We start from the raw sequence: 14,821 nt of genomic DNA on the forward strand, positions 1-14,821 counted from the left end.
AAGTCTTGAATCATAAAAACCCAAAGCATTAGACAAAGGTATCTGTATTTTAAATAAGTGTATTGTTTTAATAAGTTGAAAACATAACTAAACCTTTTTGTTGTTAAGATCATTGAATTTTTGGTTGATTTGTATTTCAAAGGCACTAATTTGGTAAAAGACACAGAATTGGTATTGGTAAAGTTAGTTTTTGGATTTTTTTTTCATACCTCCTTTATCTGTACTTTAGGTAAAAGAAAGTTTCTGAAAGATTACCTTTTCAATTACTTTGATTTCTAATTATATACCAAAACATGTTGCTTTAAAAATTTTTTAAAGTTTGTCTTCCCATCTTATAGCCAAACATTATAATATGTTTTTACTATCAAATGATTGCTACTAAAGTACTTTGTTTTCCTAATGAGATTTAAATTTATTATGAAAATATGGAGTATTTTACCCCAGAAAAGATACAGTACAGAGATTTGGATCCTTGCTCCCACGTCATCGATGGAAAGAAGTATCTTGACTACCATCTCATCCTTTTCATGTCTAGATTATAGTCCAGATTTTAATGTATATAGTTATCATTTTTACTGAGTGCTTAAATAATGCATTACACAAAAGTAAAATATATAGTAGAACTATTAAAAAAATCATTTTAGTTCCTTTTCTAGGCCATAAGATATCTAATTGTAGTAAAACCAAAAAGGTTTGGGAATGTAAGTATATTTGCTGGGGGAAGGAAAGAGTTATGTATTTTGCTAACATCCTAAGATTTTATTAATACATTACCATTGACTTTTTTAATATACATAAATAGAATTCAATAGCATAAGTAAACCTTTTCTACAAGTCTCTATATGTACCCTCTATTTTTGGATTCTTAAAATAGACACAGACAGAGGACCTGTGTCTAAGGTCCTGCCACTTTGTCCGGGTAAGCTTTTACACAGTGAGCAAGATGTTTCTGAAATAATTAATTTATTCTCTGATCATGACATTTTAGTGTGGCAAGTTGCAACAGTAATACCAAAGAGCAGTCAGTTCTACCTTACTTTAATGTCTTCAAGTAGATTTCTTGTGTTAAGGACTATAATATCAAATGGTTATTTCCCTAGAAAATAACATACAGAATCTGTTTCTGATATTGAATAATAATAATCCTTTGGCATATTTCATTTTCATTTTTAATGGAAATCAGAGGCAGATATATATATATGTATATGTATATGTGTGTATATATGTATCTCCAATCCCATAGGTGTATTTCTTTCTTACTACATATTTGATAATGAATAAAATCCCATATTAAATTTTTCTTCTAAAGTTTTAAAGTGAATATTCAGAGTTTTCAAACTTCTTAAATATTAAAAGTGATGTATTATAAGAGAACTGTGTCTCTTTTGCTGCAGTATGATGCAATCAGAATCAATCAGCTTTATGAGCAGGCCAAGTGGGCTATTCTCCTAGAAGAAATTGAATGCACAGAAGAAGAAATGATGATGTTTGCAGCCTTGCAGGTAGTGAAGAGGACTGGTAAATGGGACTTTTGGGGGGAAGAGAATAGGGGATTATTTTTAAATAGTGAAGTGGCATAGTAGTCCAGTAGCATCTTAATAGTGTTTGCTTTATGCTGTGTAGAAAGTGAATAGATACTTAGGAAGGCAAAATACATATATGACTTCTGTTTAATTTTTTTCTTCTCATCTTAAGAGTTTAGTGGTATAGTTAATAAGTTACTTTTCTGTACCCTAAAGGAGAAAAATTATCCTCCCACCTCCAGATGTATATTAACTATTCCATTTTCCTTTGGAAACAGTCTACATTAAAAATAAGATTTCTAAAAATGAAACTTACTTGCATAATTTCATAAACAGTTTGGGATGATAATATTTGTAAAATGGGCTACGGCAGAAATAATACCCTTCAAGAAGATAAAATTTTTTGAAACTAGTGACACGAACTATGAATATGAGTAAGTTTTTAGAAGGATAATCCTTAAGAAGTAGGTAGCTAATGTTTTATTATTGTTGAGCATCTTTTCATATGTCTATTGGCCATCTGTATGTCCTCTTTGGAGAAGAGGCTATTCAAGTCCTTTGCCCATTTTTTAATTGGGTGGTTTGTTTTTTTGGTGTTGAGTTTTGTAAATACTTTATATAAATTTTGGCTGTTAGCCCCTTATCAGATATATCTGCAAATACGCTCTCCCATTCTGTGAGTCGTCCTCTTATTTTGCTGATGTTTTCCTTGGCTGTGCAAAAACTTTTTAGTTTGATGTAGTCCCATTTATTTTTTTCTTTTGTTTCCCTTGCCTGGGGAGCTATATCTGATAAAATATTGCTACACACAATGTCTGAGATATTGCTGCCTATGTTTTCCTCTATGATTTTTATGGTTTCAGGTATAACATTTGAGTTTTTAATCCATTTTGAATTTATTTTTAATGCAAAAATAAATGTGTGTAATGCAAGAAGGTAGTCTAGTTTCATTTTCCTACACATATCTGTCCAATTTTCCCAACATCATTTATTGGGTAAACTATACTCAGCCCATTGTATGTGCTTGCTTCCTCTATTAAATATTGACTCTAAAGGCATGAGTTTATTTCTGAGCTCTCTGTTCTGTTTCATTGATCTGTTTCATGTGTTTGTTTTTATGCCAGTACTGTTTTGAGGGAGCAACTTTACTGAAAGTCCCTCACATGGTTAAACAACTTTGTACCTGTGTCTTTCTCACTTAAAATTTTTTGGTGAGGGTTTTGCCAATGAAAGAATAATATATGTAAAAAATACATGGGGGAAAAACCACAGGTTTTTATTGTATGTTATTTCCTTTTATCTTTATTATACATTTTCTTTAAAAAGCCAACATAACAATGTTTAGCACATAGTAGGTGCTCAAAAAGTGTTTACTGAATGAGTATACACACTCATACTGTCACAGAAATGGGATTATTCTGCAGCATCCCCCCTACTCAATGTACAGTGGATAAACTACTTCAGTGCAGTGAAAAACCACCTCAGAAACCATGGATTTTAATTTGGGGAGACTGAATGTCCCTAAGCATAGTGCTCCTGGACCACTTTAGAATCTAGGCGTGATGAAGAATTTTGTATTACAAATACCTTAAATTGTTAGACTTCCCAGAGACTGACCTGAAGGCCATAGGCAACCATCCAGTATCAGGAGGGGGAAATTTGGAAAGCATGACAAAGAGAGATGCGTACTATTTTTTATTTTAGACACCCTATACTCTAGACTGTTTTCTCTGTGGGGCTTCTAGTTCCTTGTGTAAAATAAATTTACAGTAGTAAAAAGAAAATAACTCATAATTAAGTTGTGGATAAAAAAATAAAACATAAATTGGTAACACTGTTTTTAAAGCATTTAATTTGAGGAACTTTTGCCTCAGATCACCTAAAGCACTTGGTAGAAATGCAGATTCCAGGGTGGAACCCTGCTGAATCAAAATCCCTGGGACTAAATCTAAGAATCTATATTTTTAACCAGCCCTCCCTGTGATTCTTAACCTACCTTATCCTCCATGATTTGTGAACAGGGAAGTTCCTACCACTGTAAGGCTCTCAGTTTCGGCACAACTGAAGGTATAACCACAGACTTTTCATTACTAATTCACTACATCTTTAAATACAGAGGAACATTATTGGCCTCAGATTAGTTCATTAAATGTTCCCATGGATAGATTATATTCAGTGAATACACTTCAGAAGTTTGGAGTGCTATTTAGTACTTTGAAAAGTAACTAAGTGATTTAAAAGTTCTGTTTATCATTGTATAAAACCTCCCTAAGGTTTAACATTAAAGTCTAATATTTGTTCCAAGTCACTTCCCTAAGTGTATTTAAAATTGTGACTACTTACTCTATACCTAGAGATTTTTCTGTTTACATAAAGGAGTAGTTATCAGTACTTAATGCCTGTATCTCTGTAGTGCTGTAACCATCTTATCATTCTTATGTAACAGAATATAAACAACATCTCCCTCTGGGCATGTTTTCAGCATTGAATTCTGGAAGGGGAGGGGTAATGCAGCTTTAGCTTTCAACATGACATTGACAACTAACTTTCTGGGTAAGAGTGGAATTATAAAGTAATCAGTGTTAATCCATTTCTACAGATGACCTTATGCATATTCTGTTCATTCAGTATTTATTGATTCCAGGCCCTGTTCTAGACACAGGGAATAAATAGTGCAGTGGGGGATGGGGAAACATCAAAATATCTGTGCTTATGTAGAGCTTAGTGGAGAACGTGTTATCACTAAGGCCTAGGACCTACCAAACTAGGAATTTATTTGGATATGCCCAAATATCGTACTTCTTTTGGACAAATATTTATTAGCAGATTCAGGACACTGATTACCTTTATTTTCCTATCATTCTAGTTAGTTCTGGACACTTTTTATCTTTTCATATTAGGTGATGAAAACCATTCAGTAAAGATAAAGATATAGATAATAATCTCACTAGAACAGTCATTTAAAAAAAAGAACAGTCATTTAAATAACATTTCTGGTTTCAGTATCATATCAATAAGCTGTCAATCATGACATCAGAGAATCATTTGAACAACAGTGACAAAGAAGTTGATGAAGTTGATGCTGCTCTTTCAGACCTGGAGATTACTTTAGAAGGGGGTAAAACGTCAACAATTCTGGTAGGGTGAACCATTTATGTATTAATTTACTTTGAATTGATGCTCACCTTTTTGTTGATTTAGGTTGTCATGAAGTATTTGGGGGATGTAGAAATATTTAATGTGTTAAAGAATTCAGACATCAATTTTTCAGAAACTTAAAAATTACTACTGTTCTAGTCTCTAGTGCCTCCAACACAGTAAAGATGGGTCTTCTGATACTCTGCACATTGTCTTATAAGTGGTAATGGAATGTTCTTGGAGACGAAAAGTTAATCTTGAGTCATGGTAAAATCCATTTAGTGGTCTCCAAATTTGAAATATTACAAAAAGAAAAGAGAAATGGCTCTCAGGAAAAATTTGAAATGCTAAGTTTAGTTTTATGATTCTAAAGCTTAGAAGATAGTTGTTATAGAAGAAGCATTTATCTTGGGGCTGTTATGATTTATAAAATTTATGTAGATACAAACAGTTTTAGTTGGTATCAACAGGGTATTCTTGTGGGTTGTATAAATTGCCATTTTGATCAAATGATATTAACTTTTTATGACATTTTGTAATATGTGACCACATAATAGGATTGTACCTTTAAAATCTTCATAATCTGTATTTTAGGTAATTGTTAAGTAAACTGGTTCTTGATATCAGATATCAAATATTAGAGTTTCTCATTTCATGAAAATAAAAAAACTATTAAATTCTTCCCCTAGGGTGACATCACTTCAATTCCTGAACTTGCTGACTATATTAAAGTTTTCAAGTAAGTACACAAAACTTAGGGGATTCCAAATACTAATGCATAGTGCCAATTTTATAGTTTTTTTTACATTATTGAAATTTACTGTAAATCTGACTGGCAGATGCATCTGTAAAAGGACTTACCAATTAGATGAACACTAAATTAAAATGAGAGCAAATAACCATCTATACCAAATTAAAATCACAGTACTCTTAAAGTTGTTTTAGCTGGTAAACATTTTCCTTAAGGAAGGGTCGGGGGGAAACTGTAACCTAGATTGCATCACGTAGACCGTGATACCCACGGTGGCGTGTCATTGTAAGTGGCCTGTCTGGGGGAAGCACAGTGCATCATGAACTTACTGCCAGCGGTTATTGCTTTGTTTAGAGCCCCAGATTCTGTTAAATTCTATCCATTTGTTCATGGGACATTTTATAATCAAGGTTCCAGAGTATGTTATGTAGACTTTAAAACAATTAGCCTAGTCATACTCCACAGAATCACGAGAGCTAGGCATTAAGGCAGAGAGGGGAAAGAGGAAAGGAGATGATATGGAATATAATATACAAAGCCATTATGGAGTAAACCATTTATGGTAAGTAAACAAAAACAGCTCAACATATATAACATTTATGAAATAAGGGCATGATTTCAGATGCTGCTGCCTCCCCCCTTTCTTTATCATTTATACACCTTTTTCATCTACCTATACCTTTCTTTATTTACTCTCCCTTATGACTGCTCTGTCTTTGTAATGTTTGACATTGGAGTGGCAAGTTAAAGTAACCATTGAAATACACCCCTGAGAGAGAGGAGCATTTACCTCATTTTAGTCATGCCAGATAAAGTTGTTGGTTCAGAGAAGCTCCAAAGACAGACCTACAGACATCCGTTAATCTACGGGTAATTATGGGACCTAGGAAATTTCCAGTTCTTGACATGTACTTCACCTCTCTTTTCCTGTCCTTTCCATGTGACCTGGTTGTAATACAGATGGCCACAACTGACAGAAATACTAGAATGTTGGCTCTTCTGTCTTTCTCCTCTGCCCATTCACTATTTGTGAGGTCTTCCTGAGTGGACTGGGAAGGAAGGGGCAAATCCAATACTAGCAACATTGAATATAATACATTGGCCAAACGGAACTGAATTCAGCAGATACAAAACTTGGCCCTGGACTTTTAACACTGTGAAACTTTGGTGCTAAAACAAAGCATTGATAAAATTATTTCAAAAGTGGTTTTTCTTTTAATTCTATTTGACACATAGGCCAAAAAAGCTGACTCTAAAAGGTTATAAGCAATATTGGTGCACCTTCAAAGATACATCTATTTCTTGCTACAAAAGCAAAGAAGAATCCAGTGGCACCCCAGCTCATCAGATGAACCTGAGAGGTAAGTAAGGGAAACATGGAATGACCAGTGTTGATGGAGATATCTATTAGCTGATATCCTATAAATTTCACTTTGCTAAGAGGAAAAGATTTTCAGCAGTTTCTGCACTCCTTTAGGTTATTATGTTTAGTTCTTGTCTTAGATTTGTCTCAGCTTAGACTACTTCTCTTGGTTCTTCACATTGTTCCTTCACCTCTTTCATCTGATAGACGGACTGATTTAGATGGTAGGAGAATTTACTCTCCACGTTCAACTGCTGCTTCTTCAGCTGGAGGACATTCTGCTTGCCTCCTGCTGTGACTTCTCCCTAGGGCCTTCAGCTACCCTTGCAGGTTGACACACCTCCATTTGTGAAATTGACTGAAACCAACTGGCGGGCTTCCAGTTTAGATACCACTTCCTTTAGGAAGCCAAACCTCTGAGACACACTTCAGATAAACCCATCATAAGTCGAAAATGCATTTAATAACACCTAACCTACTGAACATCATAGCTTTGCTTAGCCTACTTTAAATGTGCTCTGAACACAATACCCCCTTGCCACTGCCCTGCCCCCCACCCCCAAATGGCAACACAGCACACTGTAGAGGACTGGTTGTTTGCCCTTGTGATCATGTGACTGACTGGGAGCTGCAGCACTGCCTAGCATCATGACACAGAGAGAAACTGCATATTGCTAGCCTAGGAAGAGATCAAAATTCCAAATCTAAAGTACAGTTTCTATTGAATGTGTATCACTTTCACACCGTCGTAAAGTTAAAAGATTCTAAGCCAAGCCATTGTAGATTGGGGACCATCCATACACCCTTGGCACCTGGCATGGTCAGTAAAGGAGGCAGTAGTTTGGCTCTTTACTGTTGCATACTCTCTTCACTGTGGCTTCCCTTATGGCAAAATCTAGAAAACTAAAAATGCATTTTTCAGACTTATTTCTAGATTCTAGTAAGATGCATTCACATAAGATCTGAATTCCCAACTAAGTTAAAGGGTTGGAGAGGCAGAATTGAGAAAGGAATGGGGTTCTTCCAGGCTCTGGAGCTACAGCCATAGTGGCAGTCTCCTGGGTTCCCAGCCACTTGATTGAAGTGAAGGTTGCGTCTCCCCTCGTCAGCCAGTTGTGAAGTGGTATTTAGAGAATAATTCCTATCAGCCCAGCCCAGCACATCTCTTTGGGTTACATTTTACATGTACATTTATTATTATATGTAAAGCAATTTGGACAAAAGCACCAAAGAAAAAGGTCCCCTAACTCATTTCACAAAAGTTATACCCAAAATAACTTCACTTATCACTTAAAATGCAGGGGTGTTTTTCCTGATCTTTTTTTCTTAGTACATTGCACATTAGGGTATTTTTAGTATATTTCAAAAAAATTTCCCAATCTCTGCTATCTGCCTAGTTGTCATCTGAATTGTTTCATAGTTATACACATTGTAAAAAATAGAGAACCTCTATTAGGAGATCGCTATGTTCAAGTGTTGGAATTCTGTAATTTTCCTAAAACTTTTAATTAGTCTCATTGCCTTTCTCTCTGTCACATGAGTGTAACTTTGGGTATCTACCAGTATTTGTTACTCAAAGAGTCAGTTTTAGCTTTCTTCTTGCTTACCTCCTAAGATGCCCAGGATCAGCTCAGATTATCCACTCCTAAGAGACTAGATTTGTCTTTTGGCGTCTGTCCTTTCTGTCCCTATTATATCCTTAACCTTCTGCCTGAATGACTGAGAAGTCAAGTCCTGCTATGGAGAACAGCTCCACAAGGCGTTCTCATCCCATCTCTCCCGACTCCTTCCAAAGGAGCACTTCTTGGGCACATCACACTGAGAAAGGTAAACACTAGTTTAAGAATCAAATGGCCAAGATTCTGCCCTGCCACTAAACAAGCCCTGTGCTTTGGGAAAAACAGTCCACTTGGACCTCAGTATCTTCCTCTGAGGAATGAATCTGTTGGACTAGGTGCTGTAAGACCCTTGAGAGATCTAAACTGCGAAGTTCTAAAAAATTCATCTTAGCAAATATAATTCAGCTCCTTTGCCACAAACTGCTAGGTACTAGAGACATGAGCAAGAACAAATAATAGTCCCAGCCCTCAGGATGTTTAGAGCATGTTGGGAAGATAAACAATTACAATTCAGGCAATAATAGTTCTTTAAAAATTAAGTAACAGGTCAAAGGAGTAAGGAAGTAATGGTGCTATATCATTTAGTCTTCAGTAATGGTGGAGAAAATCAGGAGAGACTTCATAGGTGAAATACTGTTGGACTTAGGATCCAAAAGAGAAACTGAGATCTGGGAGGGAAGGAGAGTTGGTGTAAGAGCCTTCCAGGCAGAGACTGGTATACAAAAACGCCTGGAGAAAAGCATCAGCAACCACAGGGGGTTTTGTGCTGTTGGAATGCAGAATTCAATCAGCAGGATGAATATACTTCCTTAATAGCTGTTGAATCTGGTTCCTACTAACACGTGAGGGAGTTCAGAGGGAGTTGGCAAGAAATAGTGGATAAAAATGTTAAGGAGACTGTTTTCTGAACTGGCAGCAATGAAGTGCCACTGAAAAATTACTAACATGAAAATGACAGGATCCATCATATTTATATTGGCTACAGCTTAGAGAAGTAATTTCAGAGAGTGATAGGCATCCAAATTAAGGTTATCAATAGGGATGAAGAAAGGGTATAATCAATAGCTATGAGGAAGTTCAGTCAATAGACTCAGTGATTAACTTGGGAGGGGCTAGAGGAAAAGGACTTGTTTCTGGTTTGTGCAGTTAGGTGGATAGGGTGTTATTGAGACTGGGAATAGACAAGAGCTGAGTTTTGAGAGAAAGATGAGTTTAATTTGGGGATATTTTAAATTTGAGGTACTTGTGGGATACTTATCTGGAAATACCATCTGTAGACCATTGGATCATAGAAGAGACCCGTGCTACAGATACTGATATGGTAGCACTAAGCATTAATGGTAAATGTAGCCACTGGAATGGTTGTCTATTATGTGAGAAAGCTAAGAATAGAACCCTGCAGAAGACTCATATTTAAGGTACAGGGCATATTAGATGAAGAAAAGCTTGTAAAGGAAACAAAAAAAAAAGTGTGTAGGAAGATACGAAAATATGGTATGATGGAAGCTAAGATAAAAGTTGTTTCAAAAAGGACAGAGCAAGTCAGCATCAAATGCTACAGAAAAGTGCCCTGGCTGGTGTGGCTCGGTGGATTGAGCACCGGCCTGTGAACCAAAAGGTCACCAGTTTAATTCCCAGTCAGGGCACATACCTGGGTTGCAGGCCAGGTCCCCAGTTGGGGGTGTGCGAGAGGCAACCAATTGATGTATCTCGAGTACATCAGATGTTTCCCTCCCTCTCTTCCCATTTCTTTCAAAAATAAATAAAATCTTTTTTTTTAAAAAGTTACCCAGTTCTTCATTTAAAAAAGCTACAGAAAAATAAGATAAAGATTGTTAAACCTCCTTGGACACATTGAGGCATTCAGTGGCCTTGATTAAGAGCAGATTTCAGTGGGATTTTGAGTATGAGAGTGAAAGTACAGTCATTGAGAAGTAAATAGGAAACAAAGACAGCTTTTTAAAGGACCCTATCTGGGACACGGAAGGGGGAAAGAGGGCAGTAACAGAAGACAGGTACAAAGCGGAGAGGCATTTTGTGGTTTAAAATGGGAGCGAGTCAAGGAAGTTAAATGCTGATGGAAACATCACAGTAGAAAGAAACCTGCTGTCTGGGAGAAGGAGAGGATCTCTGTGATGGAACAAGGTTCCTGGGATGGAAGAAAACTCAGCCCACTTGGAGAGGGGAGCCTTAGCAGGAGAAATGCCTCTTTGCTGTGTGGAAGCAAGGGCAGCAGGGCTTATCTGGTATGGTTGGCAGGGAACTCAGGGTACTTTACTGCTGGTGGCTTTTCATGTACCTGCAATGGGTAAGGTTGTCCCCTGAGAGCCTGTGGCATAAGAGGCCTGAGAAGAGCTGAAAGAAACATTTTTGAGAATGTCTGTAAACATAGGACTGTAGGTGTCAAGGGCCAGGTTGGGGCTGGGATTCCTGAATTTCCCATGAAACCTATCTCTGTTCAGTTTTGGGATTTTTCTTCCCTCCCCTCTTTCAGTGCTCAACAGCCTGAGTATAGGGAAGTAAAAGACAGATGGTTGGATTGAACCAGGGTTAAGGTTTTGCTAAGTGTGTATGATGGGAAGTCAGTAAGTCTAGGGAACTGGAGGTGATGTCTGGTGAATGGGGTCCAGGCTGGCCTGGGTAGAGGAGTGAAAACACATTGCTGATGGGGAGAAAGTTGAGGGGTCACAGGATAGCCTCCCTCAAAGAGGGTGAAGAGAGTCAGGATTGAAGATTGTGGTCCAACCAGACTGTTTGCATTTAACAGTTCAAGGAAACAGTAACTGGGTTACAGTGAAGCCCAGCATGTCGCCATGGAGGCGTGTGGAGCTGAGGTTGCCTGAGTTGTGGCCCAATAAGTGCCTCTGTGCCTACACTAGCACCTGCGTTACCACTCATTTTGTTGCTCCCTTTTTTATTTTCCTGGCATTTTACTTTTAAAAGAGGCCTAATTATTAATGGGATTGTGTACTTAAAATCCACTTGAATAATTAATGGAATTTTGCAACAGATCATCTGTTTTCAAACATCTGTTTTAACTTTGCGTGTTAACACATTGCCACACAACTTCCTCATAGTTTCTAATGCTTGTATAGAGGGAGTTAAAATGCTATAGCTATTTATATGTAGTAAATACTAAAAAAGAAAAAAATAAAGAGGGGGAGAAAGTCCACCAAATGTTAGGAGTTGCTTCTGAGGAGGAGTGGAGTGTCCCCTTTATTGAAAATGTTTCTATGTGAAGGAAAAAATGACAGTTTTAACATTTCTTCTTCTGTGGTAGATATATAGAGGTTGATTATTTTGTTCTTTGTGCTCTGTGCCAAGACAAGTTGATTCAGCACAAAGAGCAAAGCAGTGGCAAGCCCTGCTCACAGCTTACATTTTCATCACAGAGCCTGCTGGGTGATCTTAAGACACATTGTGGGTGGCATGAACTAAGCACAAACAGTTAGAATACCCTTCAGTGAGCTTTGACGTGCACATTATTTATCCTTATAGCATCCCTATCATTTAGATTTTAAGGATAGGAAATTTGGGCTTAGCAATGTTAAATAAATTTTCCATAATTATTGTGGTAGAGAAAGGTCTTAAACCCAAATCTGTATGATGGCAAAGCTCTTCTCCACTATATTATACTGGTTACTGCTTATTTGTGCCAACCATTACCTCATTATCTAACTGGGTATATGTTTGATAAATCTGTTTTCTTTTGGAATGCTACCACCTAATGCCTTTTTTTTTTTTTAAAGATTTGATTTTATTTATTTTTAGAGAGAGGGCAAGGGAGAGAAAGAGGAGAGAAACACCAATTGGCTGCCTCTTATAGGACCCCAACTGGGAACCTGGCCTGCAACTTGGGCTTGTGCCCTGACTGGAAATTGAACCAATGACCCTTCGGTTTGCAGGGTGGCACTCAATCCAATGAACCATACCAGCCAGGGCACTGCCAGCTAATGCTTAACAGAGTTGACTACAGGGCCCTGAAGAGGCTCCCATATAGGACTCTCACAAACTGTCTAATCCCCCTCTCACACTTTTTTAAGGCATAATAAAAGTCATTTATTCTAACCAAAACACACAATTAGGTTAAAATCTAATTAATAGATATTTTTAAATTCCAATACATTAAACTTAAAAATCCCAAATAACTTAAGATTCAAAGATCTGCATAATATTAAAATAATATATATCAAAACTTGTTGGGGTGCAAGTTGTGGGTTTTGGTAATCTCTTTTTAGCAGGACCCTTTCCTTTGCTGCTTAGTCAAGTTTTGTGAATTGCAAGGCCACAACCTCTGTGCCATTCAACACCTCTCCTCTCTAGGAGATCTCTCTTACTCTTACTCTTTGCTCCACACCAAACAAAATTACAGGACATAAAGAAAATGAGGGATAACTTTATTGGCTTGGGATTTCTTAAGAGTAAATTTGACCATTTTAATAATTGATTTTTTTATTACAGGATGTGAAGTCACTCCAGATGTAAACATTTCAGGCCAAAAATTTAACATTAAACTCCTGATTCCAGTTGCAGAGGGCATGAATGAAATCTGGCTTCGTTGTGACAATGTAAGTTTTCCAGTTAAAAGTAAACCTCAATTTTCTTTAATCGCTTAGTGAATTAGCCAGTCATCCTTATATTTTAAATATTTTTTAAAAAGATTTTATATATTTTTAGAGAGAGGGGAAGAGAGGGAGGGAAACGTCAATGACTGGTAGCCTCTCACACACCTGGCCTGCAACCCAGGCATGTGCCCTGACTGGGAATTGAACTGGCAGCTCTTTGGTTCGCAGGCCAGCACTCAATCCATTGAGCCACACCAGCTAGGGCATCATCCTTATATTTCATACTCAAAGGACCCATCATGTGATTCAATTCATACCTCAGTATTTCTTTTCAACAGGAAAAACAGTATGCCCACTGGATGGCAGCTTGCAGATTAGCCTCCAAGGGCAAGACAATGGCGGACAGTTCTTATAACCTAGAAGTCCAGAATATTCTTTCCTTTCTGAAGATGCAGCATTTAAACCCAGATCCTCAGTTAATACCAGAGCAGATCACAACTGATATAAATCCTGAGTGTTTGGTGTCTCCTCGCTATCTAAAAAAGTACAAGAACAAGCAGGTACTTGATTCATTTTATTTCACCTACTATTTTCTGCTGGTTTGTTTTACAATTTTGTACACATATTTTAAATTTAGTTTCCTCCCCTCAAAACTTTTTAATGTTAATTGGTCGTCTTAATGTTTTATCAGGTGATTAGAATATAAAGTCAGTAATAAATTGCCTTCAGTAAGTTTAAGTTGGTCATTTAAAAAAAAAAAAACAAACCTTTATCATTTTAATAGGACAGATAATGAGGTGGAATAGTTGGGAGTATATTTATTCTAAGCAACTTGAGTAAACCATTCTGTTAACAGGCTGTTCATCCAGGGAATTAAATGTGGTCTTAATGCTTTGGGTTCCTTCATTCATGCAGTTTTATTCGCTTCCAAGAAAATCTATATTGACTCCTCTTGCTGTTGAAATTGACTTTTCCAGCTTTGGAAATAAATTTTACAAGGGTAAAAACAGCCTATTAACAGTCAAAACCTGAGCAATATTTGCATAATGTGATAAAATTTGGTAAATTCTCATTGAAATTCACTGCTTTTGTTTACTCTGTTTAGAATTCCTTTCCTGGAAATTAATACTATAAAAGGATTGCTATGTAGGAAAATGGTTCTTCGGTACAACATAAAAGGTTTTTTGCAGGGGAATTTCACTTGGGATAACCCCTAGTATTCTCTACACCAAACATACTGCCATAAAAGGAAAAGGCTTCAGTTTGGAAGAGGGGGTAAAGAAGACCTTTAGAATAAATATTTTATTTTTATCTAGTTTCATGTTGATCTTCAGGAATAATTTTAAAACATTATTGAAAAGGCCCAGTGAAGTACCCAGGACGTTTAGTAATCCTTAACTTTAAATATAATGCTTATCATATGAGTCTGACATCACTTAACTAGAAATTTAAACTGTTTAGAAGTTTTAATCACCAAGTAGTTGTCTTTTTGTTTCTGCAGCCATGTGAGTTACATAGAAATTATTTATCCTACAGTCATACAGTGTGGGAGTAGTAAGGAATGGCAGAAATGCTGCCCTGGGGAACTTTGTGGAATGTAGATTGTAAGTTAAAAAGGCAAAGTATCAAATACTAATGTATTTCGTTTTATTCTTAGTAATTTCATTTAAAGGCTGTTTGAAAAAGAGAGGATTCATATGCCTTCAAAGGCAGTGAATAAGTTCAAATCTCAGCAATTTATTTTCACTATCAAGTATCAGAAAAAAAAGATCCTAAAGTGTAACTGTGAAAACAGCCACATGTTGGTTTAGCTGTCAGAGAAAGGTATTTATTGTTTTTCAGAAACTTTAAAACAGTAGTTT

General features: G+C 36.6%; 1 protein-coding gene across 6 annotated transcripts in view; it reads left to right on the forward strand.

Annotated features, from left to right (window-relative positions):
• The window catches only part of FERMT2 (FERM domain containing kindlin 2), a 76,294-nt gene that overhangs the window by 56,655 nt on the left and 4,818 nt on the right, over positions 1-14,821 (forward strand). For all 6 annotated transcript variants that reach the window (XM_054567555.1, XM_054567556.1, XM_054567559.1 and 3 more), the window contains 6 exons: positions 1,395-1,502; positions 4,527-4,661; positions 5,351-5,400; positions 6,649-6,773; positions 12,856-12,962; positions 13,298-13,519. In XM_054567555.1, the coding sequence (XP_054423530.1) occupies positions 1,395-1,502; positions 4,527-4,661; positions 5,351-5,400; positions 6,649-6,773; positions 12,856-12,962; positions 13,298-13,519 (747 nt within the window). The remainder of the gene's footprint in view (positions 1-1,394; positions 1,503-4,526; positions 4,662-5,350; positions 5,401-6,648; positions 6,774-12,855; positions 12,963-13,297; positions 13,520-14,821) is intronic.

Source organism: Pteronotus mesoamericanus, unplaced genomic scaffold, assembly GCF_021234165.1.
Source record: "Pteronotus mesoamericanus isolate MK-2021 breed Mesoamerican mustached bat unplaced genomic scaffold, CSHL_Meso_final contig_182, whole genome shotgun sequence".
Classification (NCBI taxonomy): Eukaryota; Metazoa; Chordata; class Mammalia; order Chiroptera; family Mormoopidae; genus Pteronotus; species Pteronotus mesoamericanus.